This window comes from Oxyura jamaicensis, chromosome 2, assembly GCF_011077185.1.
Source record: "Oxyura jamaicensis isolate SHBP4307 breed ruddy duck chromosome 2, BPBGC_Ojam_1.0, whole genome shotgun sequence".
Lineage (NCBI taxonomy): Eukaryota > Metazoa > Chordata > Aves > Anseriformes > Anatidae > Oxyura > Oxyura jamaicensis.
The window spans coordinates 144438382-144455788 of record NC_048894.1 but is presented as its reverse complement, the minus strand read 5'-3'; the positions used below and the strand labels follow the sequence as shown (position 1 = coordinate 144455788).

The following is a 17407-nucleotide window of genomic DNA, read 5'->3' as shown; positions in this document are numbered from 1 at the left end:
AGGAGAAGACTGCAGAGAGCATACCTCACTGTATGGAACTTGGAGGCTCCTGGTCGACCATGACAAAATGCAGGCATTGAGGATTTTCCTACCACATTTTGCTAGCAGCAGTATATACTGATTATGATGAATTCCCAATTTTTGTCTGGCTGCAGGGCATGTTGAAAGACATAATCCACATTAGTGGAATGTTTTAAACATGAAAACACATTGCTAAGTGTTTTCTGCTTGGCTTTTTTCATGCGCTAATGTCATTTCCTTGCAGAAGATCACAGTTCTTTGCACACTGTAAGCGCTGCTGTAATGCAGAGACGTGACTAGTCTACGATCCTCTGTGCAATACATGTTACAAAGGAAGGTAGAGCAGTCTGAAAAGTTCCTCTGTATGCTACCTTTCAGGAGGTACAGGGGGGCAGACCCAAGTCGAGGCCAGATTCAGAGCATGCAAGCTTGGCTTGATCCAAAAGAAAATGAACCGGAGCACGGGCTGATGCCAATCCTCTGGTAATAGGTTCTTTCATCACTTCAGCAGGCTTTTGGCTGGGATCTTATACTGTCATCCAGCCGACCAGAATGCAGTGGCAATCGTTTATTTATGGAAGTACTGCACTATTTACTGAATATTCGCAAACTTGCTCTCAGTGCAAAGGAACTTGCACGACTCATAAAAGATAAAATAGTTTAGACAAAGCATACTGGTGAGAAATAGATACTACACTTACATGCTTTTTGTTTCTTTTAAGACAGAAAGCAATTATTATTTTTGTAGACAGGTGATGACGGATGGGTTGTGTTTGTGCAGTTGCTTCTATTCAGAGAGCTGATATCAAACAGGATGGGGAATTCACTCCTCCTTGGTGGAAGAAGTGCTCTGGAATTAAATTTGATATATATTTTCTGTAGGGTTGTCTTACAACATATTATAAAAATTGAGGGAGCTAGCTCCCCGCTGAATGGTTCACAAAGCAGCGAAGAAGGCAATCATTTTGTATTAAATTCTCTAGGGTTATATTTACAGAATTTTAACAGCTCTGTCCTCATCTGTCAGCATAAGCACCGGATTTCAAATGCCGCTCTCCACGCAAACCCCACCTTTTGCTGAATCTGAATAAGCCCCAAATGGAAAACCGTGAACATTTTGGCTGTGGTCTCTAGCTTCTTTGCCATATTGCCTTGCCTTCTGACGGCGTGGCACGAGCGCTGGGGTAGAACCGGTGCAGAAAACAGGAATGTCGTTGGCATGAGCCTTGAGGCTTGTGCTAATTGTTGGCCGACCATGGGTAAGCCCACTAACGAGTGCAATGGCTCTGTGTGCAGGCTGCCTGTGTGCCCGTGATGCTCAGCAATGGATGGGAGCTGCCCTTCTCGGAAGTGATTGATTGGAAGCAGGCTGCCGTCATCGGGGATGAGAGATTGCTATTACAGGTAAGAAAAAGACGGCGGCCTTCAGAAGATCAGTTGATTATTGCCGCCGCCGTCTAAATGGACGGGGAAGATGAATCCGAAAGGTCAGGGCTGTAAAAGAATTTTTATCATGAAGGGATTGTCTGTGTCACGCCGGCGATGAACTCATTTAATGTGACATCATTCACGGCCTGACCTGAAGTTCATTGCAGCAACTAGGCCATGCGCTTCAACGGAGGGGCTTCTTCATTTTTCCTCTGGTGGGGAGCGCCTGGGTCCCTCTCTGAGGTAGGGCTGTCCCAGACTGGTGCTGCCACGAGGGAGAAGACATCTGAAGGGCATTTCTGCTCCTGTCCTTCAGAAAAAGTTGGATCTCGGGGCTCCACCAGTGTTGTGTATCTGTCTGGAAGGGGCTGACGGAGCTCCTCACTCAGGCAAGGGGTCTTGTCTCAGGCCATGGTAATGCCTAACAGTTTTGTGGAAGCAGAACCTTTTTGAAGAACATATTATTGAAAGATGTCTTCAGAAAGACATCTTTGTCTTTCTGAAGCAGTGTTCACATCGGTTTATTGTTAATCTCCCTGAGATCATGCAACAAAAGTGAGCCAAGGAATTAGAAATGCCCTGCTTACCTTCAGCATCTGCTTTTGTCTTTAAATTCACTAGATTTTTTCTTCAATTTCCCTGGCAGACCTAATTTTTTTAAGGTATGGAGAGAAATGGATATTAGGAAAAGCTCTTGAAAAATTGGTTTCCCCAAGGCAGCATTTGCTGAAATGCCATCGCCCAGCATGAAGCTGAGATCCATGACATCGGGAATAGCCACCAAATTGCTGTGCGTCTTGTATCTAGTCATTTCTGTGTCAGCACCACTGACGTGCTTCCTGACCTCTTGAAAATGTTTTTGTAGGGAGACAGCAATGTTTCAAACTTCTTTTTTTTTTTTTTTTTCCACAAAAGAATGGATTTTACAGCTTTAGGGTAGCTGTTTGCAGTGCACACTGTGCACTAGTGCACACTGGCTTATCCCACGGTAAGAGAGGTTTTGTTATTACTAAATTTCGCTCATTTCCAAAGGGGCAAGCTATTGCCATCCATGGAGAGAAGCATTCAAAAGTGCAGGTGTGTTAGCACCCAAAAATTGAAGTGCCTTTAAAAATCTCCTTAGATGCCTTCTTACTTGTCTGAAGATGTAAATATTCGTAAAGAGATGGCCTGGCAAGCCTTGCGAAGTGCTACCTGTTGCCATCAATGAGACACAATCTGCAATTTAAAAAAAAAATAAATTTGATTTTTTGCTTTCATGGACAGCATGTTTTTGTGAGCAAAATTATTTCTCCCTTTAAATCATAATAATTTGCTGATCTTCACGCTTTCCGGTAACATGCCATTCGTTCTCCTCACAGCTGCTTCCATATTGAACAGCTACTGCACCATTATTAACAGTGTTTTTAAAGAGCTGGCAGAGGGCCTGAATGTCTGCTCTGGGAAATGTTTTTGTTATGTTACAGTTTTTCATTTCCTGTTTTAGAGCAGCTCGGATATTTTTATTTGCATATTCTCCTCATCATAGTGCTAGGAGAGCTTAATCCAGCCTTTCTGCATTTATTTTTGTGGGGTGGTTTTTTCCTTCCCCCACTTATTACTGAAATGACCTTTTATTAAGACGTCATCCAGTTCTAGTAATTCCAGCGTAATCCTGCCAGATTAGTATTAATACATCATTTTCCCCACCTGTCTTTCTGGACAAGTAGATTAATAACTAATAAGCAAATGCAGTTAAAGTGGGAGCCCTGATTTTCCTTTCCAGCTGTTGCAACAGAGCAGGCACCAAGGCTTTTTTTAAACCTTGGCACCGTGTTTGCAGGCACTCGCAGGCGCAGGCTGCTCTGGAAAACCTGAACTTGTTGCAGTAACCTTCACTGGCAGAGCGGCCTTCACGCTCAGGGGCCATAGCAGCAAAAGAGTATTGATTTCACTTCTTGCTCTCACATGTAGCATACATGCAAGGTTGCACAAAATGCAATTAAATTTTAACTTCATAGAAAACATGCCATGTTGCCACCGTGAAGGGACATTGATTGTGTGTTTGCTCTTGGTAATGAGCATGGATGTGGCGTGTGTACAGCCAGTACAGATAGCAGTCATTATCCCAGTATTTATTGGAACCTACTGGAAAAGTAATGAAAAGAAAGAATATCCACCCCCCAAAATAAAATTTGATACAGTTAAATATCCTTCTGCAACAGTGATGGAACTGATTAGAAAAACATGCACTAAAGCCTGGCTTTGGCTTCCATCTTTCATACTTGTTTGAAAGGAATGCTTTACCTAAAGACATACGGGGACCATAGCAAAGGAACAAAACGCACCACCTTTGACATTCTGACCATTTCCTTCTGCAGCCCTTACTCTCTGAAGCCCAAATTCTGTTTTATAGTTAGCAGGTCTTAGAGGGTGGGGATCATCACACCTGACGCTGCTCTCTGTTCTGTCCAGAGGTGGATGCAAGCAGTGCAGTTACAAATTTACTGATTCTTGTGGAAATTCATTACTTATAAATTCTTAGAATCTCGAATTTTCCTCAGGAAAATGTTTCATGTGAAGTTGTTTGATTCAGGAGTTCCTGTAACCAAATAATGATCCTTGCCACCTCTCAGAATATTTTAGGAATAAGCAAACGTGTTTTGATCAGGAAAGGGCGGATGTGTTGGGTTGCAAGTAACCTTCAGAACAAGCTGGGATGTGCAAAAAAGCAACACACGACGAAAATGCATGCTTTTACAGCTCATGATTGAAGTAAAAGCTCTGTGAAAAATGACTGTCTGCGAATGAGGTGGCCTAATTTGAAATCACAAGAAAGTAGGTGCAAAAGCACAGCTCCTCGTTCCTAGAAGAAGCGAGTACAGATAAGCAAAGTATCTTAGAGGCCTTCCTGGTTCCGTGAGTAGCCCTTGTAATTGAAGCAAATTGCAGTTAAACTCCCTTGATAATGTCAATTTGCATTGTCAAAGTAGCGTACTGGAGGCCTTGATCGAGGTCCTAAGAAGCTAACCAGTGGCACGTACGCTCATTAGTTTCCCTCCAGCGTGGAAGGGGATGTGGGGCTGGGGAGAGAAGCAGAAGGGAAGCCCTCCCCTTCCAGTCATCATTACATTTTGTAATCACAAAGCATTGCAGCAGGGCAATTTGGTTTTTCTTTGCAAGGCAACTTACACCAGAATTAGAGTGGTGCTTTAACGGAGGAGGGAAAAAAGGAAGCAATGTTTTCCCTCGTGAATAGCAGGTGTTGTGGGAGACATTATTCCTTCCACCCACAATAATTAGTAAAATGCAATTTGATCCGCAGGCTCCCCAAAAGTGAAGTCTTGCTTCAGATGTTGCTATGTTTTCCTCAGGGCACTTAGTGTTGCCATGCTGCGGTAAATGCAATTCCAGATCCCTTTAATGTGCTCTGAGAGTGGGGATTATTGCTGGACCCAGAAGTCCTGCAGGTACTAGTTTGTTAAACTGCCGGTCCGTGAAAAGCGTTGTGCGGGAGGGATTTGTGCTGGAGCTCCTCGCTGTGCCACGCCGCAGAGCCGGGGAGAGGGGAGGGAAACAACCAAAAACTGAGAGAAAGCAAATAAAAATAAATAAATCGCGTATTCCATAGTGGGCCAGTACCAAAGGTCGTGCGGGGCTGTGTCTCATCTGTGTCTCCATCAGGGTTTTGGCTGTTGACACACACGTCTTGCTGGATGGGAGCTCTGAAGCTGTGCAGCTTGCTAATAGAGGAGAGAACTTGTCGGCAGCATATTAATTTGATGTGATTGCGTTGTTTTGTGAAGCTTCTGACTATATTACATCTTGTATTACAGATTCCTTCTACAATCAGGTCTATCCATCAGGATAAAATCCTAGCACTTAGACAGCAGACACAGTTCTTGTGGGAGGCTTATTTTTCTTCAGTTGAGAAGATTGTATTGACTACACTAGAGGTGAGTAAAAACTGTCTGGGACCACGCAGAGCAGCGAGCTTTCCATAGCTGTTGAGCTGCTGCTGGGCTCAGCTGGCACCAGACCTTGGTTTTCATGACGTGCAATTGGTCACTTGGAAAAAAAAAAGACCTCGGCGTCTTGATAAGTTTTCTTCCCTAAGGAAATACTTCCTTCATTATTGGTATCCACATTAGAAAACTGACACCGTGAAGAATGGGAGCTATCTGACACGTGGAAGAGTTGTCATGTGTGATCTTGCCTTCACAAGGCTTTATGGCCAATGAATCACTATCCTTGTCAGTGGTAGTGAATATGTTTCTTTAAGAAACCTTTCTAGAATTCATTTTGGAAAAAAAAAATACTACTCTGAAGCTCCTTGACCATTCGATGTCTTGTGATGGGGCTGTAGGTCTGGCTGAGAGAAAATGGGGGCTTGTCGGTTACTGTGTCTTACCTTCACACCCAGGGTAAGGGAAAGGCCCGATCATCCCCACAAAATAGTAAGAAATAATCATAATTAGACTGCTATTAAACAGGGAGACAGGAGATCTCGAATGTGGAGAGAATCCGTTCTGAATTCGAGAGACAGAGGAGAGATAAAAGGCTCTTTAGAAGCAGAGCCCAGGATACAATTTCAAAAGCAGGTTTCTCTTCTAATTGTTCTGCAGTTTTCCATTGAAATTTTTGACACACTTTTACCACTGGAAATGGCTCGCTTTGGAGGTGCAAATGCATTTGTCTTATGCTAATTCTTCTGCAGTTGCATCTGTCTTTGTGCGTGGTTGTAAAGTTCCACGTTTCCTACTCTGCATTCAGCTGCAAACTGCGAGCAAGTGCTGCTGCCCATATTTCGGCCTGCAGTGGGCTTGTTTGTGGCTGACCCACCTCCAGCTGCTCCAAGACATTCCCTTAGGTTTTTCAGCACCGGTGAAGAAAACCAGCAAAGGAATATTTTTGGAACCCCTGGCACAGCTGTCATCACAACGCTCTCTTCTACCCCTAATGAGCTTGGCTTCATCCGTGCTGCCTGTTGGGAATAGCTCAGCATCCTCAGTCTCCCTGGGAGCACGGACGAGGTAGTGGCATTGTCACAGCCCATGCCGGGATCAGGCTAACAAAGCTGGAAGACCACATGGCAGTGCTTGCAGTCTAATTCACCCGTCCAGAAGTACCCTTAGTGACAATCAGAGTGCCTTATCTCTTGTCTGCCCCTTCCCTGCACACGCCCCGTTATCACTACGGGTTGCTAAAATGGGAAGGCTGCACAGCTCCTCGCCGCCCCTCTCCTACCTGTGCAGGGCTGGTCCCGAGGGGACTTCACCTGCAGCCCCACAGCTTTGGTGTCCATCTCATCAAGCTCCAGTGCTCACAGATGTGTCTTTAGGTCTGCCTGGACCCCGTGGGACGTTGGCCAATGTCAGTGTAGGTGCCCAGGGGAGAGTAAAATCTGTAATAAAGCTCAAGCAGCTGGGCATCCAACAGGCTGCCGTTTCTGCTCAGAGGGGAAAAATAGAGAAAACAAAAATCTTCCTGCAAGGTTTAATTTAATGGAACCGAGTAATGTATGCCTGGCGTTGAAGTTATGTTCTGGGTTTTTCCATTTGTTTGCAAGGGTGGATTTGGTTTGAGGGGTTTATGTTTGTTTGGTTTTAATTCAGGACTCTCAGAATTTGTAAAGACAGCTAAGAGGGATTCTGTTCATATGAACAGATACTCATTTCACATTTCAACTTGCCAGAGTAAAGTCCAGAGTTAACTTTTTGTAGGAAAGGAATAAAACAGCTGAGAGTGATTTTTGGTGTCAGAAATCTGCAAGCAGTATATCCTCTTTTTAAAATTTGATGCCTGTAAGTAAATTCGTAGCAGGATTATTTTTTTTTTCTGGTGGATGTTATCCATCTTCTGTTGTAACGCTGTGGTGTCACAGCGCTCTGATGATACTAGATACCATCTGAATAATCACCTCCCTGCTGCCTGCAGTGCTGTACCATGTCCAAGTATGAGGACATCAGTGCAGCAAAAGTCTTCACCAGCTCAGGTGTCTACAAGGACATCGTGTCTCTCCTCTGCCTGGTATCCTGGACACCTGTGAAAATATTTGATCACATCTTCAGGTCCCTGACAGCATTTGGAGACCAGAGCCAAACAGCTCCTAGCCCAGTAGGGGAGCTTTGAAGCATTTGGCCAGCCATCCGTATTGCAGCTGTAGGTGCTGTGGGCATGGTGTGGGTCAGGAAATGGTCTTCGTGTGGGTCTGCTCCAGTGTATCTGCGATTTTTCAGCTTGTTCTTCTGTGAAAACGGGCCCAAAACACACCTAAATTCCTGGGCAATATGCTCAGTCTTCTGCTCAGGAAGAGGAAGGGAGGAGGACAGCACAAAAGGCATACAATAAATGTGCAGTGCTTGGCTGGGGCATAATTGAAGGCAATATATGAACTTTTAGAAGCGTGAAGTGTGAAGATGAGGGAGACAAAAATATTGGACTGCTAATGAATTCCAAAAAGAAAAGGGATATCTTGGCACGGTTCATCTCCCCTTCTTCCTCTTCCTAAACGTCTCCTGTCAGACCTCACCCTTGGAGACACTGTGTAGCTGCTGCCTGTCCCTGCAATGTGTGCCATGCTGTGTACCCTGAATTTTAATCGATTGGTCCCCCATGTTATCTTTTTTATACGCTTCTGCTCTCCTTCTGCCAAGTCGTCTTTTCTACTCTTTATCATGACAGACAGCTAGGTTTCTTATGTAGACCAGGAGTGTGATAAATTAATCTGCCGTTTGTGAGCTGTGATACATTACAGGCCAGCTCCCCGGCCTGTTGAGGAGCCGTATTAGTGAGATTTGTATGCCTGCCATGCACTGAGGGCCGCGCACCCTGCGTGGCATCAGGGGTCTGCTTCGTGTTAGGGCTGCTCGCGCTCTGGGCGCGCTGAAGCAGGGTTGAATGTGAGCCATGTGTTTCCCCTGCAGCCTTGTTGGCTACCAGCGCAATGGAAAACTCCGCCGTCTGTGAAAACCTCCTGACCGTGTAAATTCACAGACTTCCCCTTATCTGATCATGCCCCAGTTCTGAGAAAACAGGAGGAAGGAGTATTTGGGCTTTGTGGTAAACACTTGAAAATATGTACTTCTCAGGTTCTGTCTTTGTTTAGTGGCATAACTTGCAGCTGGAGAAACAGTAGTCAGCTCTCCCTGCTGCCATGCAGGAGGTCTGGCAGCTGGTACCCCTAACTTTCCAAACAAATATTCGGATACACTCTTTTTAGTGGAAATATGGTCCTTAAGTCCATTATATCTGCATAAAAATAAGTTCAATTAACTTAGGCATGCGAGTGAATTGCTGCACATTAGCAATGCTAATTGGCTGCAGGCAAAATTAAGACAAGCGTGCAGACACCTAACATTTGCCTCAAGTTAACCGTGCTGATGTGGCCACTAGCAGTGGAACGTCTAGCACAAGGTAACTTGTGATTTGGCGGCTTTGTTTTGTCATAGCCATCAAAAATTCCAGGAAAAGTACTGGTCATGTTCTGTGCTGACCGAATGTCCTTGAACTCAGCTGCTGACAGAGGTTTCTCACTTGCTTAGACTCCAGCAGCTGCTTTTAGTTGGCTTTTGTTATTTGGGGTCTTTTGGCTTGCTTTTTTTTTTTTTTTTTTTTTTTTTTTTTCTGTGCTGTGGGTATAGACCTTCCTAATGCCATCGATTTTAAGGAATGGAGCAGGGGATCAGATTTACTCCAGCTTCAGAGCCATTACTTTCACCCAGATGTGCCTGTGCTAAGGCCAGAGATGTTAGGTTAGGAGAACCAACCTGTTCTTGGCATTGGAGCCTCGTGCAGTGCATAAATCACCAATTGCATTAAATCCCCTTAGCAGATCCCAGAAGATGAGCTGCAGAAGGCAGGGAAATCCTGATTAGCTGCCTTAGCAGAAAATTCTTCCTTCACAATCCCACTCCCTTCCAGTGTCCCATCCCCAGTCCTGCCAACCTCTGTTGCTTCGGAGGAAGACAAATACGTAAGAGCAAGTAGCCCAACAGCAGATTGCACCTAGAAAAGTGTCTCTTACTTGGATGCTGAGTTTGTCTAGTTCTAGCTTCCCACTGCTGAACCTTATTACGGCTTCGCAGCAAGTTGGTGGAAGAACCAGACTGTTCTTACATACTGGCCACTGCTCTGAAGTAACTATTACCAGTGTTATAAAGACACACTGATTGCATGCTCCTGTCTCTTTTGAAGCTTGTGGCATTCCCGATGACAAAGTAGATGACCTAGCAATCTGGTCTGGCCTTAAAAATCTAGGAGTCTACGACTGTGGCCATCAGCAAAGACAGAAGGCGGTTACCAAAAGATCTTTTTCTATTTCAGCCAACAAGGAGCTGTTATGGAACTGAGATGCAGAATCAGTGATGTATCTGAATATTAATACCCTTTGTAATAAGCAAAACGAATAATTAGTGCAGCCTGATTTGCTGAAAGCCTTTGTGGTTTTGAATGCTCTCGTTATCTCAAAATAATACCTAGCTTTGTAATGCCATCCTCAAGTAATTATCTTATATGAGTTCTGGATAGTAAAAACTGACAGTGCACTAATCGGGCTTACTGCTGCCGACTTCCTCTCACAGACAAAATCCCTGACTTGAAATACAGAATGCAATGAATTGCAAGGTCCCCACATCCACGGAGGCTAATGAGGTGCTCTGAAGCTTGAGCTGCTGAAGTGGTGTAGAAGTACACAGCTTCTGTGTCACTTTAGGAGAGATTAAGCAGGAACGTCTCGTCATTTGTGTGCCTCAGCCTGTTGCAAACTGGGTGAGGAGGACTCCCGTCGGCTGGAGTCCCTGACACACCCACCAGTGGCTATTGCAGTCTATTTAACAGTCATTGCCTCTCTTGTTTTCCAGATTATTCAGGACAGAATATTTAAGCACATATCACGTAACAGCTTAATATGGAACAAACATCCTGGAGGATTATTTGTACTGCCACAGTATTCCTCATATCTGGGAGATTTTCCTTACTACTATGCTAATCTCGGTGAGTGAATCCTTCCTACACTCTGGTGGTATTTGGAACATCGTTGATCTTTGAGGAGCATGTGCCTCGTGACTCGCCATTCATTCCTAGTTAATGATGCTTTCCATTTATCCTGTTTCAGTCTTCCCTGCCCACTGCAGACTGGAATGTCTCTGACTCATCGACATGCATTGTGGGCCTCTCGCTTGCAAACACTGTTTTTAAAAAAATCCCTGTCCCTTCATACTTCTCAGTTGCCAGTAATTAATGCCCGAGTTACTGACCCATTTGTGGCCCAAGGGGACGTAAGAAGGATAGTTTTTTGCTTTCTTTGTTTATTTGTGCTTGGCAAATTGGAAAAGTGGTAATTTACCCATGGTACTTGTAATTGGAGTGCATAGTTGGTATGGATTTATTCTCCATACTCTGTGTCCTCTTATGGATCCTGCTGGAAGGAATGCAGAGGTCTTACGAACGTGGCTGTTTCCTGAAGCAGAGCTTAAGCAATGAATTCTGCAGCGGAATGTGCCTGCAGTCTGAAATTATCCTGCTTATGACACTTGCTTCCACTTTTGGCTCAGCCTGTGCCATCCCACTTGTGTGTATCTGTACTGCCCACCTGCTAAAAATTCGCTGTTACCGTGCTTTTGGTAATCTCCAAAAGGAGAAGAAGAAGGTTTCTGTGGGAATTTTGATGAAAAATGACTCTGACCCCACACAGATGAATATAGATAAGACTGAGAGCAGTAATTAAGGGCAGAAGCCAGCAGGATCTGTTATTTCAGGCAGAAAAGGAAGGCATGGCAAGACAAAAATATCAGAATTGGAAGGCAAAGATGCAAACTGAATTATCAGGTCAGGAGGTAATTGAAGACGTATGTGGATGGGGATTTATCCAGAAAGAGCAAAAATCTGACAGAGGCTGTGATGGAACCGTGGAAACTGAACACGCCTCTGGAAATCATGGATGCATCTAGAAAACGCCAAGTATCCAGAGCCAGGCAACAAAACCAGGCAGAGCCAGTGTCAGGAAAGAAACTTGGCTGAACAAACGGGATATTATCTGTGGGCAAACTAGATGGAAGGAAGAGATTGCAGGACCTTTGTGGAAATAGTAAAAAAAAGGCAGTAATTGTGCGTGAGGGTTTTCCAGGGGCATGGGAGCTAAAGGGAAGTGAACTCCTCAGAAGTGTCTGGGACTTAGTATCCAAGGCTAAAGGAGATGGCCTAAAAAATGGCAAGGTTTGCATTAAACACAGATTATCTTTCCATCTCCAAGTCCTTTAACCTCGACAAGATGGGGCAATTTTGTCTTTACTGAGCACATCTCTCTTTGCTTCAGGTCTGAAGCCTCTCCCCACGTTCACTGCCGTTATCCATGCAGTAACTCCCCTGGTTTCCCAATCTCAACCTGTGCTGAAACTCCTGGTTGCTGTAGCCAAGTCCCAGTACTGTGCACAGGTAAGGAGCCCTGTTTGACTGTCAGTCACATCTGAGACAAAGCTGCTGTCCCAGGAGTGATGAGGCTATTGACTCCAGCTCTTCTCACTCTAGTTTCAACCCCGTTTCAGTTCTCATGTTTCTTTTCTCTGAGATTCCTGGTGTCTGTGACCTGCATGCATGGGAAACAGAAATTCTGAGTATAATGCAAGTGGAATAGAGACAATCATTAAACCCCTTTGTTTCATGAGACAGGTAGAACAAAGACTGCACTTTAAATATCTGAACCGCATATGCTGCAAACTGCAAAAGGATGTCTGTGCCTCACGAGCCCCTACGTGATCTTCCTTCCTCCCACTGTGGCTCCTAGGCTCCCAGTGCCGGGATTTTGGCTTGCCTAAAAGAAACCCCGGGGAGTTCAGTAGGAGCACCCTCTTGTAGTGGAGAGTCACAAGTGTTTTAGCCTTCAATGTGAGCCAAAGTAAATCAGTGACATCCGTGTGACCTGGCCTAGACAGAGACTTCCTGAGTTCCTGTCCAGCCTACATTTGTTTGAGAGGATGTATATAGTCAGGATGGGTGAAGTTACTGTAGGAAGTGATATTTTTATGCAGATTTGTATCGTTCTTGTTGATTTGGAAATTCCAAATATGAATTCAACATTTCTGTCTAGAGATCTGAGTCTGTAGGGCTTGGACTGCATTGCTACAAAGGAGTCTGACCGTGGTCCAATATTCTCTTCCAGATCATTGTTTTATGGAATTGTGATAAACCCCTCCCAGCCAAACACCGCTGGCCTGCCACTTCTGTGCCTGTCATAGTCATTGAAGGAGAGAGCAAGGTAAGTGGAGAGGAGCATCATAAAAGGTTGCATATATTCTCCAGTGGGACCAGAGTTTGTTTTTCTAGCTGCTTCGGTGAAAGCTTTGTAGTTTGCAACTGTGTGACAGCTCCTCTCTGTTCCTTGTTCCTTTGCACCAGCTTGGTCACCAATTCGTGTTTGATGCACAAGGCCTGTGCTCCCAGAAGTCATCAGCATGGCAATTAATGCCATGAGATTCACAGGTGGGGCCCTGCTTTGAAATGTGGTCCCAAGAGTAGGCAGTGCTGCCCCCTTCTTTGGAGATTTCTGTATCTTTGCGGGGACATGAAAGCAGCGATGCAGCTGATTACTAAGTCCGAGCAGTCAGATGCAAGGCTTGGGGATCAGCTGACCCAAAAGCAGAGGAAAAGATGAGAGTGGATAGTGCCAAACCAAATTCCACAGAGTGCCTTCTCTCATGTCCTGCTAGCAGACTGCTGTCAGGGATGGAACCCCACCATAAAATAAAGGAAGGGACAAGGGGTGCTTGCCTGGGAACAAAACCACAGTGTCATCCCCTGCTGTGCAACACACTTGTTTGTTCGTGCTTCCCCAAAGCTGAAACAGACAGCACCCAGATGAGAGGAGAGGCTTTTTTTAAAATCTGTGCTGAAGTGGATGGATGATTCCTTTCCAAAGTCAGGCCTGAGGGAAGCAGGGCTTCTTGTTCCAAGGCCATGACTGAGACACATTTGGGCTGGCCCCTCTGCGATCTGTATCGTTTGTCTCTTGAGCTCTGAATTTGCAAAGAGAACTTTTAGCTGCTTGGGCTGCACTATCCTGTTTTGAATTTATGGTCCTGTCTTTGGTCTTGTACCCCAATCACCTGAACAAAGGGAACGCGAGGGCCCTGCAAAGTTGGCAGCTAATGGCTTATGCCTCAGCTAGCCGTGTAAACAGTATCAGGAGAGTTGCTGTGGGGCCAAGAAAGACTGTCTGTAGTGATGTCTGAGTCTTTTGAACATTGTAGGGTTTTGTTTTTTTTTCTTTTTGGAAAGCTTGCAGAGGTGAGATAGAGGAGAAAACCTCTGACCAGTTCTACAGGATTTGTAGAAATTGGCCCAGGCACTGTTTAGATTACAAATGAGTCTCCTGAGTACACAAAGGTGTGTTTGTAGTGGACAGTCTCATCTCTCTAATATCCCAATATATGCCAAATGGCTTCTCGCGCAGAAAAGCTGCTTGTTTGGACAAAGCTAGCAGAGACAGAGCAGTCCAATTCAAAGGCTGTACAAAGGAACTGCTTTTCATCTCCAGACCTAACTGAAGCATTCTGGCAGGCACAGTCACTCTGGCCAGGGGCTCGCGGAGGTCTGCCTTAATCTAACCTTCCACTCCTACCCATGAAATCACGATACATTATCACATGCATTTTGCAACAGGGAGCTTTAGCTAGGAAAAGAAAATACGTGGGTAATCCTGACTATTGTACTATTTGTCTTCCACCGTCTGTGAAAGAGCTAGGGTGAGAACCTGGGTCTCCTGACTGCCGCTTGCTCTGCTTTGCCTCTGCATAAGCAAATCAGAACTGTCAACACCTGCCAGATCGCCTCTCCCTCACAGCCACGGCGTTCCTGGACAGAGGCCCATCGCAGCGATGAAGAGATGCTCTCCAGGCAGATGCTGTGAGCCTCCTGAGTATGGAGACAGAGCTTTCTCCCAGTCATGGCATGGGTTTAGGAACTTGGTTCCGAACAGGTTGCAAGGGATGCAGAAATTACCACGTCCATTACAAGCGACATGAAAAACTTCTCCATGTCCCTGTTTCCAGACAGTGATGTTCCCTAGCCAGGCCTGATTTTTGTAGTGATTTCTTCAGATAATGCGTTTGAAAAGAAGTCTATTAACTAGACAGGCTATTTTTCCTAGTAATTGAGGGAAACAAATAGTGTCATGTCCTTATTACCACTCATCAGCTCTCCAAAGGTGCTAATTAGTCTGGTAAAGAAACCATATGGATTCTCATCTCATCTCAGCAGCATCTCTCGCTGTTACCTTTTTGATCCCACTTCTCTATTTCTTATTTCCTTGAGGGCTGTCCTGCCGTAGTTTTTAAAAGCTATTCTGCGTATAGATTTTATATGTACCTCATATTCCACTCAGGAATGTGACTTTTAAAAACGCCACAGTATCAATATAATTCTTGATGCAGAGGAAGCTCAAGTGGTACTCGTGTTCCTTAGGCTGTTCTCCTTCTCTGATGGAAAGCGTTGCACCATTTGGCAGCAGCTCCCTGTTGAAGCAACAGCAGCACACAGAGATGGAGCTGTACCACTTGACAGGGGTACAATCCTGGTAGTGTAACGTCTTCACACACAGCCTGGACTCTTTGGTTCCCAGCTGTGTAGCCTTATGAGTGCTGCAAAGTCCCTGTCAGTGCTTCGTTGTCTGTGATCCTCACACCCCACGGGAGGACAGAGGGACTGTCCTAGCTGCCAGGGAGCACGTCCTGCCTCAGGAAGCTGTAGGTACATCTAATTCTCAGCGTGGACCATTACGGTTTGTCACATAAGGAAAGCAGCCTGCCCCAAAGGCAGAGATCTGCTCAGAAATAACTCCTCAAGCAGAAGGTGTAAGCTGACTGCTGGAGTGATGAAAATGACAGTCTTTCCCTCCTGAACTAAGTCGTCCTTTCTATCAGACAGACATGCAATGTGCCCAAGACAAAAGGACATCGGAGTGAGGAATGAAATAGAATATTTCCATGGAAATGACTCCTTTAAATGATTTTTTTTCTCCCTTGGATGCCCACAGGTTATGAGCAGTCGCTTCCTACCCTACGACAACATAGTGACGGATGCAGTGCTAAGCCTGGATGAGGACACCGTGCTTTCAACCACTGAGGTAAGGGTCTCTGTCATCCTGAGCGTTTGCCTTGGCTCCCCGGCTCACCTTGAGCACACCTCTTCCCTTGGCCTTGCCAGCGAACAAGTGCGATAAGGTTTCCCGCAGTACTCTTCAGATTTTATGTGTCACGCTTGTTTCAGAAACCCTGCCACTGCCTACCATCAGAAGAGCTTTTCACCCCGGTTAATTGGCTCATCATTAGCATATGGTTCTTCCGTTCTTTATTATTTTAGTAACATAGCTGCAGGCGGGCGTAGGCAGCCAAGAGCAGTCAGCTTCAATGCTCTGTTCTCACTCTTCTGATTAGGGTAGCGTTTCTTCCCCCCGCATTACCAGTAGGGTGTAGGTGGGGAAAGTAGGGGTGTCAGCAGCAGGGAACTGCTGTCGCTCCAAAGCAGTGTCACCACCCCAGTGCAGGGTTTCACTGAGGAATGCTCTCTCACTGACTGTTCTGTCATCCCAGAAAGTTGGAGATCTTTGCTAGTTCAGTTGTTGGAGTGTTTGTGCCAAGAGCAAGATAGTGCTAAGAAAGAAAAATACTGTAGAAAACCAATTTTTACAACTGGGATGAGTATTGATTTCTGGAGCCTCTTCCTGAGAACCACAGGAGCAACTGATGACAGTTTATATAGAGTGCAATATTTGGGAAATGCATTATTAATGATGGCCAGGGAATAGCCTGAAAAGCTCGATTTTCTTTTGTTTCCCCCTTTTTTTTCTCCATGTCCATGGCCATTCCTTTCTCCCCACTTCACCTTTATGAAACCGTTTTCTTTGTCGGTGATGTGGACCTTTCACTGATGCAATTACTGCTTGTGTGTTAGTGAGGAAATGGCTAACGCTAGCCACCAGTAACTGCTGTGTACCCTAACATGTCACTGTAATTGTTCTAAATGGATCAGATTGCAACTGCTGTTCTCCCAGTTATGGCTTTGTTGTGCTGTTGTTAAACTGCTCCAGAAGGAGCCATGACAGCCCTCTTCTGCTTTAAAAATGGCATTGAACCTGTGTGATACCAAGGTTACATCTTGGTAGTTCCTGCTCGATGAGGAAGAATACAGTTGCTGTAAAAATCATGTGCAAAGCCCTGCACAGCCCCAAAACCCCAAACTAAAAAAAAGGCATTTGTCCTAGGGCTGGAGTTCCTAATAGGTTGTTGCCCAGGATGAAGGGTCCTATGTCAGCTGCCCTGAGGTCCATGGTAAGACCTGTCAGTCTGCACTGAGGTAGTCGTGACAGCAATCCAACCTGCGGATTCCGTGAGGATTTGGGGCTTTGTTTTGTTTTACCTGGTATTTGTCATCATCCAAACTTTGTAGTCACTCAGGCTTTTGGAATGTATGTGAAATAAATAGTGTTTGGGTTCGACTTGGCCCTGCTTTACACTCAACATTCTGAAATGCAAACATTTGTTACTGTGTCAAACAACGTATGCATTTCTCTGGGAATTCTTCCCTCCCGTGAGCAGCTTGCTGCCCATACTGCATGTGTGCATGGTGGGTTTTGGCTCCGTGAGCCTCACAGCCCTGTGTTGCAGAGAGTTCTGGCTGGCCATCTCTCTTTTGCCACTTTGGCATGCATCAGCCAGGATGCTGGGGTCAGCGTCTCTCTTTGGTGGCTCTCTGTGAAGAACTGGGGCCTTTCTACTTCTTCATTTCCTTCATCATGCAGCTTACACAAAGAAACAGCCTGTTTCAAAAGTGGACATGAAACGTGTGGTATGAAACATCCCTTGAAACTGGCTGCTCATGGGTGGTCGTCGTGGCAAAGCTTCAGGGACCAAAATAGGCAGTTTAGCAACATGGTCAAACGCGGTCACATTCCTGTTGGGAGGAGCAGTCACCAGACACATCTTCT

At 45.3% G+C, this 17407-nt stretch overlaps 1 protein-coding gene across 1 annotated transcript in view; it reads left to right on the top strand.

Annotated features, from left to right (window-relative positions):
- The window catches only part of EXT1 (exostosin glycosyltransferase 1), a 166229-nt gene that overhangs the window by 142825 nt on the left and 5997 nt on the right, over positions 1–17407 (top strand). The window contains exons 3-8 of the mRNA XM_035317356.1: positions 1318–1425; positions 5265–5384; positions 10290–10422; positions 11744–11862; positions 12587–12682; positions 15458–15547. Of these exons, the coding sequence (XP_035173247.1) occupies positions 1318–1425; positions 5265–5384; positions 10290–10422; positions 11744–11862; positions 12587–12682; positions 15458–15547 (666 nt within the window). The remainder of the gene's footprint in view (positions 1–1317; positions 1426–5264; positions 5385–10289; positions 10423–11743; positions 11863–12586; positions 12683–15457; positions 15548–17407) is intronic.